This window comes from Salvelinus namaycush, chromosome 31, assembly GCF_016432855.1.
Source record: "Salvelinus namaycush isolate Seneca chromosome 31, SaNama_1.0, whole genome shotgun sequence".
In the NCBI taxonomy this organism is placed as follows: domain Eukaryota; kingdom Metazoa; phylum Chordata; class Actinopteri; order Salmoniformes; family Salmonidae; genus Salvelinus; species Salvelinus namaycush.
In genome coordinates, this window is record NC_052337.1 from 39295891 (window position 1) to 39309362 (window position 13472).

A 13472-nucleotide genomic window follows, 5' to 3' on the forward strand; every position below is an offset into this window, starting at 1 on the left:
CATTCACCCAAGTTTTAGTCAAATTCAGGCCAATGTTGTCTGAGATTGCGTGGGTTAGCTAGACTCATATCCCTGAGCATGTGTGCCAAATTTCATCATTCTGAGTCAAACAGATCACGAGACATAAACATATGCCCGTTATAGCGCCACTCTGGTCGATATGAATGTTCTTGCATATGTAGTCTTGACAGTGTGTGCAACATGTTTCCAAGTTTTGTTACAATACGAATATTCTTGACTGTTTTATATGCATTTATTTGCCAGAACACGCCCACGTGAATGTTTATTGGACAATAGCTACCTAGTCTGGAAAATATTGCATTGAGACCTTTGTCTATAGATGCCACATATCACGGTACCAAAACGTTATGATAACATCATTTTAGAATACCGTAGTACCGTTTCATATGATACTACCGCATTTTTCAGCCCTACTGATCTAAAGAACCGGCTAGCGCCGGTTATATAAGGTTTATGTAGTCCAGTTTTTTTGTTTATACATTTTAAGCAACAACATCCAGTCTCTTGTATGCATGCGCAAGTCCAATAATGTATTTCAAGTTCATGCACATCTCCCGTGTAATGAGCCAGTCATATCCCCTACCAGCCACATCCCCTACCAGCCATCGCTCACCTGTTTCTCTTCGCCCGCACAAAACTATGAAAATACATGAAATCATGTAGTAACCAAAGAAGTGTTCAACGAACTTTATATTTTATACTTCAGGTTCTTCAAAGTAGCCACCCTTTGCCTTGATGACAGCTTTGCACACTCTTGGCATTCTCTCAACCAGCTTCATGAGGTAGTTACCTGGAATGCATTTCAATTAACAGGTGTGCCTTGTTAAAAGTTAAATTTGTGGAATTTATTTCTTAATGCATTTGAGCCAATCAGTTGTTGTGACAAGGTAGGGGTGGTAAACAGAAGATAGCCCTATTTGGTAAAAGACCAAGTCCATATTATGGCAAGAACAGCTCAAATAAGCAAAGAGAAATGACAGTCCATCATTACTTTAAGACATGTAGGTCAGTCAATCCGGAAATGTCAACAACTTTTCAAGTTTTTCAAGTGACGTCACAAAAAGCATCAAGCTCTATGATGAAACTGGCTCTCATGAGGACCGCCACAAGAAAGGAAGACCCAGAGTTACCTCTGCTGCAGAGGATGAGTTCATTGGAGTAAACTGCACCTCAGATTGCAACCCAAATAAATGCTTCAGAGTTCAAGTAACAAGACACATCTCAACATCAACTGTTCAGAGGAGAGTGTGAATCAGGCCTTCATGGTCGAATTGCTGCAAAGAAACCACTACTAAAGGATGCTAAGAAACACGAACACTGGACATTAGACCAGTGTAAATCTGGCCTTTGGTCTGAGTCCAAATTTGAGATTTTTGGTTCTAACCGCCATGTCTTTGTGAGAACCAGAGAAGGTGAACGGATGATCTCCGCATGTGTGTTTCCCACCGTGAAGCATGGAGGAGGTATGATGCTGTGGAGGTGCTATGCTGGTGACACAGTCTGATTTATTTAGAATTCAAGGCACACTTAACCAGTATGGCTACCACAGCATTCTGCAGCGATATGCCATCCCTTCTGGTTTGCGCTTCCGTATTCCATGTGTTATTTCAAAGTTTTGATGTCTTCTCTATTATTCTACAATGTAGAAAATAGTAAAATATAGAAAAACCCTTGAATGAGTAGGTGTGTCCGAACTTTTGACTGGTACTGTAATTTGGCCGTGATGGCGGGTGGGGGATACGTGCATTTGATAGATTGCAGAGTGATCAAAGTTGATACATTTGTATAATTTCATCACCTGGTATAACCAATCGCATAGGCCAGTCTGAGTATGCTTTGCAAGTTTGCTGTCACGCAGCCTGAGTGACCGAGAGGAAAAATAGAGCACAGGTTCGCGACAGACATGCTTACCCTGTGTCGTTTTAGAGAATTTGGCAGTGCGTCCAACCGGCCTCAACTGTAGATCACGTGTAACCACGCCAGCCCAGGAGCTCCACATCTGGCTTCTTCACCTGCTGGATTTTCTAAGACCAGCCACCCGGACAGATGATGAAACTGTCAGTTTGCACAATCGAAATAATTTATGCAAAAACTGTCAAACCGAATCAGGGAAGCTCATCTGCGTGCTCGTCGTCTGACTGCAGTTCAGCGTTGTAACCGACTTCAGAGGGAAAATGCTCACCTTCTCCAGTTTGTGCTCTTTAAGGATGAGTCCCAGTTTCAACTATACCGGGCAGATGGCAGACGGCATGTACTGCGTCGTCTGGGTGAGTGATTTGCTGACGTCAACGTTGTGAACAGAGAGCCCCACTGCCACCATGGGGCAAGGCATAAGTTACAGACAATGAACACAATTGCATTTTATTGATGGCAATTTGAATGCACGGAGATACCATGACGAGATCCTGAGGCCCATTGTCGTGCTGTTGCAATCACCATATTGCCACATAATGCACAGCCCCATGTCGCAAAGGATCTGTACACAATTCCTGGAAGCTGGAAATGTCCCAGTTCTTCCATGGCCTGCATGCTCACCAAATATGTCACCCGTTGAGCATGTTTTGGATGCTCTGGATCAATGTCTATGACTGCGTGTTCCAGTTTCCACCAATATCCAGCAACTTCGCACAGCTATTGAAGAGTGGGACAACATTCCATAGGCCACAATCAACACCCTAATCAACTATGTGAAGGAAATGTTGTGCTGCATGAGGCAAATGGTGGTCACACCAGATACTGACTGATTGTTCTGATCCACGCCACTACTTTTATGTATCTGTGAGCAACAGATGCATATCTGTATTCCCAGTCATGTGAAATCCATAGATTAGGGCCTAATGAATTTATTTCAATTGACTGATTCTCCGAATATGCGCTGTAACTCACTAAAATCTTTGAAATTGTTGCATGTTGCGGTTTTATTTTTGTTCTGTGTATTTCTGGTACGCCTTAAATTCTGTTTTGGTGACTTTTGACATTTGGGCGAGAGCAGTGTGTTTGTGGGAGTGGGAGAGAGGGAGAGGGAGACTGAGTGTGTCTGTTAACTGAAGAGTAAAGAACGGTTCATGCAGTGTTTTCCCCTTATTGCCACAATGACATGCAGATCGCTATGTATAATCTTCCAGCCAAATCACAGGTAGGCCTTTGCAAATATGAGCAAATCAGCGATTCTTTGCAGTATTCTATTATACAGTGTGAAATTAATTCAATATGTGTTGTATTGTGTGACTATCAGTGACAAGATTTTTGTGTGGCAAATGCACATAACGTTGAAAAAAAATGGGAACAAGTGTCCGGGGGATCGCGATACTATTCGGTATCGTGATACTTGGCCTGGTATCATATCAATAGTAAAATGTTGGTATCGTGACGACACTACTTAAAGTGCATTTCTTTTTGTACGTTTTTCCAGTGGAAATTGTTAAAGGTAGTCCTTGATGCTGAGTCTCGGCATCATTCTGTTATTGTGGAATTGCCCATCCCTATTTTGAGCCAGGGGAAATTGCATTCTCCTGCTTGATACTGGGGATTCTTTCATAGTGTCTATTATCCACACTTGAATGACTCAGCCCAAAAACTGAGTTAACCTATCTGGTGTGTGGCTATGGTCTTACTTTCATCTGACGTGATCTGGTCTTCATCCTGTTCTCTGGCAGAGATCCGTCATGGGTTGATCGGAGTGGGTCTGATCAATGTGGAGGACCGATCAGGGATTCTGTCTCTGGACAAAGGTGAGACTGGCTCGAACTTTAAGCCTTGTCAGATTACAATAGGAAGTCTAAGATTGTACGGTTCTTGCTGTACAAAACACTTTTCCTCTCCTTCCCAGACTACAACAACATAGGGAAGTTCCTGAACCGTATCCTAGGGATGGCAGTGCAGGAGCAGAACGCTCTGTTCCAGTACTTCTCTGACACTCTGGCAGCTGTCATACAGAACGCTAAGAAGAACGGACGCTACGACATGGGCATACTGGGTAAGACTGGAGAGGAACTTTTTTTTCTTCTTCTGTTAAATCAGATGAATGAGGGACTATACTGGGAATGAGGGACTATAAATCAGATGAATGAGGGACTATACTGGGAATGACACCTGCAGTATTATACAACTGATTAGAACGGTGTTTATCTTGTCTTGTAGACCTGGGTTCTGGGGATGAGAAGGTGAAGAAGATTGAAGCCAAGAAGTTCCTGACCCCAGGTTACTCCACCTCAGGACATGTGGAGCTCTACACGGTACGACTGACCGTTGTTTTTCCCACTAAGCGACAACAGAAACTGGTTTAACCTGGAATTCTTATCTTACATCTCCAATGGACTGGTAGCCATTTTCCATGTTGTAAATACTGTCTCTGTTGTCTGTCAGGTGAGTGTGGAGAGAGGCATGTCCTGGGAGGATGCCACCCACGCCTGGGCCGAGCAGAGTGGACCAGATGATGGCTTCTATGTACAGGTACCAAAAGACCAACAAGAATTTTTCATGTCTTCTCAACTGAGTTCGGCAAACTCTTACATCGGGGATCATCAACTAGATTCAGCCACGGGAAGATTTCTTTTTTTCTTGAACTGCTGGTCAGGTGGCCGGAACGTATTTCGAAACGTGTAGGGCTTCCTGAGTGCCTCAGCAGTCTAAGGCACTGCATCGCAGTGTTGCGGCGTCACTACAGCCTAGGATCCAATCCCACACAACCGGCTGTGACCGCGAGTCCCATAGGGCGGCGCACCAATTGGCCCAGCGGCGTCCGGGTTAGGCGAGGGTTTGGCCGGGGGGGGGGGGGCTTTACTTGGCTCATTGTGCTCTAGCGACTCCTTGTGGCGTGCCGAGCGCCTGCAGGCTGACATCGGTTGTCAGGTGAACGGTGTTTCCTCCGACACATTGGTGCTTCTGGGTTAAGCGAGCGGGTGTTAAGAAGCGCAGCTTGGCAGGTCATGTTTCGGAGGACGCATGACTCGACCTTCGCCTTTCCCGAGCATGTTGGGGAGTTGCAGCGATGAGACAAGATCGTAATCACGAAATTGGAGAGAAAAAAGGGGTTAAGTATTACAAAAAATAAATACAAATTGTAGACTGTGAATTGGACGCAAGAAGCCCAAACGTATATAATATTTGACTAAAGCATAATCATTTCAAACCTTGCTTACGTTTGTATATTTTTTTTGTGCCATAAAATGTATCTAAGAACATTGTAAAACAAAAAAACTCTAGTTGTAACACTGCTGTATTTGGCTGATTCCTAGATAAGGAACAACAAGAAGACGGCCATCTTGGTGCAGGAGGTGAACAGTAAGAAGAGGCTGTTCCTGGTCTATAGACCTAACACGGGAAAACAGCTTAAACTGGAAGCCTACGCTGACATCAAGAAGAAGTGTAAAAAGGTTCTCTCAGATGATGCCAAACAGCACTGGATTGACCAGTACAAGTCTTCAGCTGAGATCTGCGCTCATGCATACTGGTAGGTGCTGTTTCTCCAATGACTGAAGTTGTAGTGGTGGTTTTGGCGGAGTCATCAAGTTCATTATCCGGTCATGAGCTTTACTAGTATAGTTGTATGAACTAGTCAGGAAAGAGGTGAATCGTGTGTTTTATAAACCCTGTCTCCTCCCTCCAGGCGTGGTAACTGTAAGAAGGCGTCAGTGGGTCTGCAGTGTGAGGTGGGTCTGCGCTGCAGGACGTACTACGTGCTGTGTGGCTCTGTGCTCAGCGTGTGGACCAAGGTGGAGGGGGTCCTGGCCTCCGTCAGCGGAACCAATGTCAAGATGCAAATCGTCCGCCTCAGGACAGAGGACGGGCAGAGGATCGTGGGTAAGTTGATGCTGGAAGTCTTTGAAGAGTTTTGGGCAGAATATTTTCTTTTGCGCTTTTGAAATTGTTCCCTTTTAATGTATTTTACCGGAGGAGTATTCTACCAAAGTAGAAGCTGCTCCCTCTCCTCCCCAACAAGTGAAATTTTAAATGAACAGTTGTTAAAATGAGGTTGGACTACGTGGACGCTAGCAAATGTGGTTATTTCCGATCTCTTTCCGTCTCTTGTGTCCAGGTCTGATCATTCCAGCGAACTGCGTCTCTCCTCTGACCAACATCCTGTCGTCATCTGACCAGTCTCAGCAACTGGCTGTTCAGCAGCAGCAGAAGTGGCAGCAGCTGCACCCTCAGAGCCTCAGCCACGTACACAACACATAGCATGGGTTCATCACCCAGTCCGACCTGATGGGCTCCGACCCCATCTCTGCCTCTAAGCCCTGGGTTCTTAACCCGACCTGATGGGATACAACTATATTTCTATCTGGATCTCCACCTCCGCACTGTGGCACGACAGCAGCAGCACCCCCCCCATTCTCCCTAGCTCCTTCTCCGTTCCTCCTGAGGTGCTGCGAGCGCTGAGTTGTGGTTCTCCCTGTAGCTTAACCGCGGTGGCAGTGTTAAGATTTCAGGGTTTATGTCCAAAGAAGAGACTGTCTCGCTCGGAGTTGGCTTGACTACTATTATTCCTCTGAGATTCAGAGCTGAAGATTTAGAAGAGGCTGTGGTGATAAAGGGGGGAGAGGACGCATGTCAGTGGAGAAGAGAGGCATAATTATAACGCCTGACTGTTTTTCTGTTTTCTTTCCTCCCCCTCTAAGCTCTGTAAACGTGCCCTGTGCTTTCTGTTGGTGACTTGTTCCTACCACTGCCTTCTGTACTGAAAGCTGGGGTGGGCGTCACCTAGGTTTTTGTTTTCTACTGGTGACAGGTCAGTGCTCAGGGGTTCGTTAAGCTTTACAGTGACCCTTTTTTTTTTTTTTTTTTCAAGCAAACTGACATTTTCTAATCTGTCTACCTGAGATGCATGACTACACACACATACGCACACCAACTGCTTTCTTGCCTCATTTTAGTAATTACTCATGACTCAAGTCTCAGGCATGACAACTACTCTCACTGTCGCTGAATCGAAAATGGCGCACTACCTGTACGTTGTGCACCATATAGCTATTGGGGTGTAATTTCATTGACTAACAAAAGTGTATCAAACATGGGTGTATCCCATAAACCTGCAGTTTTTACAGCTTGACTATTAAGTACTGTGACCGTGCATGGTTTAAAATACCTGTTTATTTTCCTAAATTAATTCCTCTGCATTCAAAAGATTTTCAGGAACGGGTTGTTTTAATGTGGCATCAGATTCAACATCTTGTACTATCAAACTCTACGGCAAACTACAGCAGATAACAATCCTGGAGTCGTATTATACAACTGTACTTGGAAGGTCATAGATCTTGTTTGTCGATACAAGCTGTTTAATACTGCTACAGTAAAAGTTAGTATTCAAGAAAGAGTTTGTTGCTGAATTCCAAACCGACCGCTTCTACCTTCTGTATGTGCTGGTGTAGATTGGATAGGTGTATCCAATGTGGTAACGATAGCACCTTGGAGGATGAGGTGGATCTCATTAGCATATTCACTCATATCTATCTGATCCTTTAGATATCCATGAAGTACCTAGGGGTCAGCGGCATTGGGTTTTTGGGGGTTTAAGCACTTGTTCCCTCACTGATTCTGAACTGGAATCTAACCTCCGTTCTCCCCCAGTCAGCAACATTACTGCTTGACCTCTGTTAATTTTACATCTGATTTCAGTTTTCCATCACTTGAGACATGATGCACAGGGGGGGCTGAAGACTTTCTAAAAGCTTTTCTTGGTTTAGAGTGCTGTAAGAAGTTATGACGGTCAGCCTGTTGAGTTTAGGATACTCCTTTTGGTATACCAATGTGTATATTGTCATATCTGGAAAGAAGATGTTTTTTGCTTAAATAGTCGTTTGTTAAACACTTGACAGTGTTTCATCCTTGCACGAGTTGCACTTCGGACTGATTTGTACAAATAATCTGTATTAAATGATTTAACTGAGTGCAAGATTTCTACCTCTTGCATATGACCAATAAATCCAAGGAGAAAGTTTGAATCCAGTTTCACTTTTTTATTTTTTATTCCTGATATATATTTGTATATACTTTTTATTATGCACTGTATGTAGTACTCTGTAGTCATAACAAGATTTAGAGGTATTAATGAAAGAAGCATATTATAAATGCCTAAGACATGTTTGTTAAAGCATCATCACTCTGTGCCAATGATGTCCCCACTACTTTTTTGTGTTTAGAGCTCAGGCCATCACTTGGGGGTCTGTACTTTTCCACAACTTCCTATGGATAATGACACTGAAAATTATGATTGGGGCATAGAACGTGGCCGCTGCCGGCCCACCAATGGTCAAGAGACTGACCGCGTCATCTCGAATTGGAGAGGCGTTGCATCGTATCAGCACGGGCCAAATAACCGCTTGGACGGGAGAAAGTTCAGAAGGGCTTCCAGTGCACATGCCTTGTAGTGGAGATTTCTGCTGTTAATAATTAGAGCAGAGTGATATTCTGGGAGGGGAAAGTATGAACAATGGATGCATTCCCCAGACAAAGACGGGTTATCTTAAATGTAGTTTGTTTTCTGTTTCATATCCTCTTCCGTTCTGCTGTGGTGGTCTACTACCAATAAGTTCATTTATTTATTTAACCAGGAAGGGCTCATTGACATTTAAAATCTATTTTTCAAGAGCGTCCTGGCCAAGATAGGCAGCACCAAGTCATTACAAAAATTAGACAGACAACATGAAAAACTGCAAGTAATCTAGTAAAAACCATTGAATTCACAAGAGTATAACAAAATCAAAAACAGCAAATTAAAAACCATTGAGAGGTCAGGGAATCAGCCTCAAAATCCTTCATCAGTGATTTAAAAACACCAATCGGGACAAGTTCTTCCAGTTTAAAAGTATTTTGTAAGGTGTTCTAAGACGATGGCGCAGAGTACATAAAAGCCCTTTTACCAAATTCAGTTCGGACATTTGGAACAGTTAGCAGGATAAAGTCCAGCGAACGAAGAGAGTACCCACCACATTTCTGAACAATAAAAATGCCCAAATAAAAAGGTAGTAAACCCAAAATGGCTTTGTAAATAAAAGTATACCAGTGACTGAGCCTACGAGTGACTAGAGAAGGCCAGCCAACCCTGGTATACAAAGTGCAGTGGTGCGTAAGGGTTTTGCAGTTTAAAATAAATCTCAAAGTGCCATGATAAAGAGTGTCAATTGATCTCAAACACTGAGCGGAAGCATTCATATAAAAATATCCCCATAGTCTAGTAAAGGCATAAATAAGTGTTGCCGAGCAAAAGCAATACTGTTGCGTGAGTCACCATCTGAGGATCAGTTTAACTGGTTGGGTCTTTATAGGCGAGACTTTACACACACTAGTATCACATGTTGTAGGAGCTTTTATAGGCAAATTATATTGTTTAAAACTTTTGACTGTTTCGTTTTCCGGATTAATGGAATTGAGAAAAATTAATAAATGTTCAAGTTCATGAAATAGTTGCATGGTCCATTACGCTTGAAATTCGACTAAAATGTAAGTTCCACGTGGTCCAGAGATATGGCAACAAAGTTGCTCATGTGTTCTGTGTAGCTGGAGGATTCACTGCATTTCAATAAAAAGAGGAAAGGGGGGGGGAAACCAACGTGAATTATTAACGTAATTTTAAATATAAAATGTAGGAATATTTTAAAATGTACTTAAATCTGTTTGAAGCATTTTAGGTCAGATTATCCCAAATTGACTATTGTGGTGATAGAATATGTGCATTGTGGGTGTCAATATAAAGTGACGGCCATATTTGCCGGGTGCCGTTGCTGTAAACAAAAAGTGAGAGACAGACGCTTCACCGAATTTCGGGTCAAATTGATTTCTTTAATTTACTATGTCTCTGGGAATGTCTTACAAACCCAATGTCCACCAGCACATTCCAGGAACTTCCGGGAACCAGGGTAAGACAAAAATATCGGTTAAAATCCAACCATCCAACCGCTAAATCGAGTGTTAAAACCGAGGTTTCGGAGAATACCTGCAGAAAGACTGTAGTTTTTGTCCAGTTATATATATAGGGTCAGATCCTGAGAGCTAGGCTAATTCATATCCGCCATTATTACTAATGTAAAAAAAAAGCCCCATCCTCATATGTATCGTCTAAACAAGGACAGAGGTGTGAAATTCCTTATGTTTCGAAAAATAATCCCCGTTCTGTGTCCTATTCTGTCCTGGAGGGTATCGTTACATTGTGACAAAAATGTATCACTTTGGCTTCTTAAGTCAGCCCTTTTCCGCTTCCTCCATGATATTCTCTCGCGGAGCTGTTGATTGATCTGCTAGGGTATTATTTTATGACCCTTCGAGGACATCTAGTGTTTAACAACGCTTATTGCATTGGGAAGAACATGCCCACTACAACTGTGGGCATTGTTGGCGATGTGAACATGCAATATGTAGAATTTGTATTAACTTATTTTCCTCCTGTTTTATACTATCTGCTTAACTGTAATATATTTGACCCTAGATGTGTTTGTATTTGTCTCCCAACAGTTGGAAACATCCAGTCTCCGTCTGCAGCCAACTTGGCCACTTTGCAGTCCTACAGGCCGCTGGTGAATGACATTTACGCACCGCCCTCCTTGGGCTTCTCACAGGTACAGGAATTCACAGACCGAAAGAACGACAGACACCCACATTGCGTCTGCTACTTCTACAATGCAGGAAATAAAATTGCCATGTTATTAGAAATGAATTGTTACAAATTAATTGTATCTCCTTTGGTAATCTGTCTCTCTCCTGTCCCTGTGTGCAGGGATCCAGCGGCAGCCAGTTGCCCCAGAGTAAGTATTCAGAGCTGCTGGCCATCATCGAGGAGCTGGGGAAGGAGATCCGGCCCACCTACGCCGGCAGCAAGAGCGCCATGGAGAGACTAAAACGAGGTAATGTGGAAACCTCTGTACTAATACAATACTTATATTGTGTGTTGAAACAAACTGCATATTCTAGACTATACAATAGTCCTCTTCCTAACTTGGTTAGAGAGTTATCAGTCAGTGATTGACTGTTCATTTTGGTGTGTCCTCTTCCCCAAAGGTATCATCCATGCCAGGGGACTGGTGCGGGAGTGCTTGGCAGAGACTGAGAGAAATGCCAGGTCCTAGCTACAGAAATATTACCCTCTCCTGCAGAAGAACCAACACCCAACACTCTCACTCACCATGTAAAAGACTGCTGCATGGCACATCCTCTAAAAATAGGAATACAAATTCAAATCAAGGGATGGTTAAAAAGGTCAAGAAAATGTTTCTGAAAGGTTAAGATTTGAGAAAGGGAGGGAGAGGGGACACCAGAATAGAATTCAGAATTAGAAGGATTTGTTTTTTCTTCATGCCCCATTTTGGGGTCACAGTTTCCTGTCTTCATATTTATAACAAATAGTGATTTTTGCATGCAAATTTACAGGTCAACCATGACCTTTTGTTTAATTGTCGACATTGCATGGTTTGTACAGGATTAGATTTAGGAGATTAACTCTTTTTGATAGACTTTGGTCTGAATTCCAGACCCTTTTAACACACGGGTGAACAAGTGAAGGACAGAAAAGTGCCAAATACGTTGGTTCATTCATGTTGAGGTTCTTTTTTGATATTAATGATATATGCTCTTATGTAGGAGTTAAGAACATACCGTAAACTCACTCCACAGCTAGTTGGAATTGTCGCCGATGGAGCCATCCAAGGTGTACATTTTTGTATGGCTCAATAATCGGTTTGCACGTTTACAAGGAGGGCAGTCACGTGCGTTGAGAAGCAGAGGATGACTGGTTCTAGCCCAGTATGGGGCAGTCGAACAGTGGAGGAAGCTAAGCTGTTAGCAGCACACTGACCTCTGTCACACTTGCATCTTTGTATGTATTTATTACTCAGTGTAATAAAATGTATTTTCAATACAAATGTCATTGTTTTGAAATTAATGTGAAAATGTGTTAAAATAATCCAAGTGGTCTCATAATCCATATTTTTCTCCTGAGAGGTAAGGTTCTATGTCTCCAGTTGAATAGATTAGAAGGTCAATATTGAGATAGTAGACAGTCCGTGTAAGGTTAAAGCTAGTCTTGGTTGAAAAGAGGGAATATGATGGAGATATCTGGGCAATAGTAGTACAGCAGACCCACTGATTTAGTCTTATCTACAGTGGTTCATTCCTTGAACATTGCGTAACCCGTACAGCAAGACTAAAACAAGCACTATTTGAACTGGTGACGAACAAATACATGATGTAGTCTAGGATAATGGGTCCGAGAGACATTTTACTATTTACCATAAATACGGGATTTAACTAGGTAAGACACATTCAGTAGCTATCAATGTTACAATCGCAGACTGTGTTGGGGAGTAACTGATTACATGTATCAGTTACATGTAATCTCATATTTTATTTTTTACTAACCAATCAGTTACATTACCAGCAAAAATATTGTAATCACATTAGATACTTTTGAAAAACTAGATGATTACTTATTGGAATACTTTAATTTCAGAAAGGATGTTTGTAGAAAAAAAATACATTGACACCTTTCCGTTTTCTCAATGACATTCAATTTATCATTGAAAAAAGGCGAAGTTTAAGTTTGTTCCATCTAAGCAATTCTATGACCACAAGTCAGACCACTATGATGACACACTAAATGCGTTAGATGGATCCTTTTTGTCTTCTAATGCCTCTTTAAAAATATGTGTTCTTGTGTTATATATGATATTGTACAACAGCTGATGAAACTAACACTGTAAAAGTGTGAAAATTGATCAGTGTTATTTCCTGATAATACAGGGAAATACAATCTACACAGGACCTTGTAATCAGCAGGTTTGCATGGGCGGGAGTTTCGGCTTTCCACGGTGCAGTAAATTGGTTTATCGACAAATAACAAAGAGAGTTCCAAACCTAAACCAATAACAACTTTTCTGTTTTTCCCTCCCCACTCAGACCACTCCCAGACAGTGTCAACAAAATTCTTGCTTGAGAAATAGTTTTTTGCTAAAAAGTTATTTTTGTCAATTTTAATACATCTATTACAGTTATGTACTTAATTGTTACCCAGAAATGATAGAAAAACAGCTGCATTGGGCCTTTTGGCATGTGCAGACCAGCTGTCTGGGGTGTTTACGAACATATTCAACCTCTCCCTATCCCAGTCTGTTGTCCCTACTTGCTTCAAAATGTCCACCATTTTTCCTGTACCCAAGCAAGCTAAGGTATTGGAACTAAATGACTATCGCCCCGTAGCACTCACCTCTGTCATCATAAAGTGCTTTGAGAGGGTAGTCAAGGACCATATTACCTCCACATTGCCCAACACCAAAGACCCACTACAATTTGCATACCTTACCAACAGATCCACGGACGACGCAATCGCTGTTGCACTGCACACCACCCTATCACACCTTGACAAGAGGAATACCTATGTGAGAATGCTTGCTCCCTGTGCAACTGGGTCCTAGATTTCCTGAAGGCCAAACCCAGGTGGTGAGAGTAGGAAACAACACATCCAT

At 42.4% G+C, this 13472-nt stretch overlaps 2 protein-coding genes across 5 annotated transcripts in view; both read left to right on the plus strand.

Moving 5' to 3' along the window:
- The window catches only part of LOC120025710 (protein strawberry notch homolog 1-like), a 28563-nt gene extending 20599 nt beyond the window's left edge, over nt 1-7964 (plus strand). For all 4 annotated transcript variants that reach the window (XM_038970285.1, XM_038970284.1, XM_038970286.1 and 1 more), the window contains 7 exons: nt 3678-3752; nt 3851-3997; nt 4162-4256; nt 4387-4473; nt 5259-5473; nt 5630-5823; nt 6059-7964. In XM_038970285.1, coding sequence (XP_038826213.1) covers nt 3678-3752; nt 3851-3997; nt 4162-4256; nt 4387-4473; nt 5259-5473; nt 5630-5823; nt 6059-6201 — 956 coding nt within the window. In that variant the 3' untranslated portion in view covers nt 6202-7964. The remainder of the gene's footprint in view (nt 1-3677; nt 3753-3850; nt 3998-4161; nt 4257-4386; nt 4474-5258; nt 5474-5629; nt 5824-6058) is intronic.
- Nucleotides 7965-9640: 1676 nt separating this feature from the next.
- LOC120026088 (cyclin-dependent kinase 2-associated protein 1-like) lies at nt 9641-11817 on the plus strand. The gene is made up of 4 exons (XM_038970889.1): nt 9641-9878; nt 10471-10574; nt 10733-10859; nt 11014-11817. The coding sequence occupies exons 1-4, from the start codon at nt 9812-9814 to the stop codon at nt 11079-11081; spliced, it is 366 nt and encodes a 121-aa protein (XP_038826817.1). The 5' UTR covers nt 9641-9811; the 3' UTR covers nt 11082-11817.
- Nucleotides 11818-13472: the final 1655 nt, after the last annotated feature.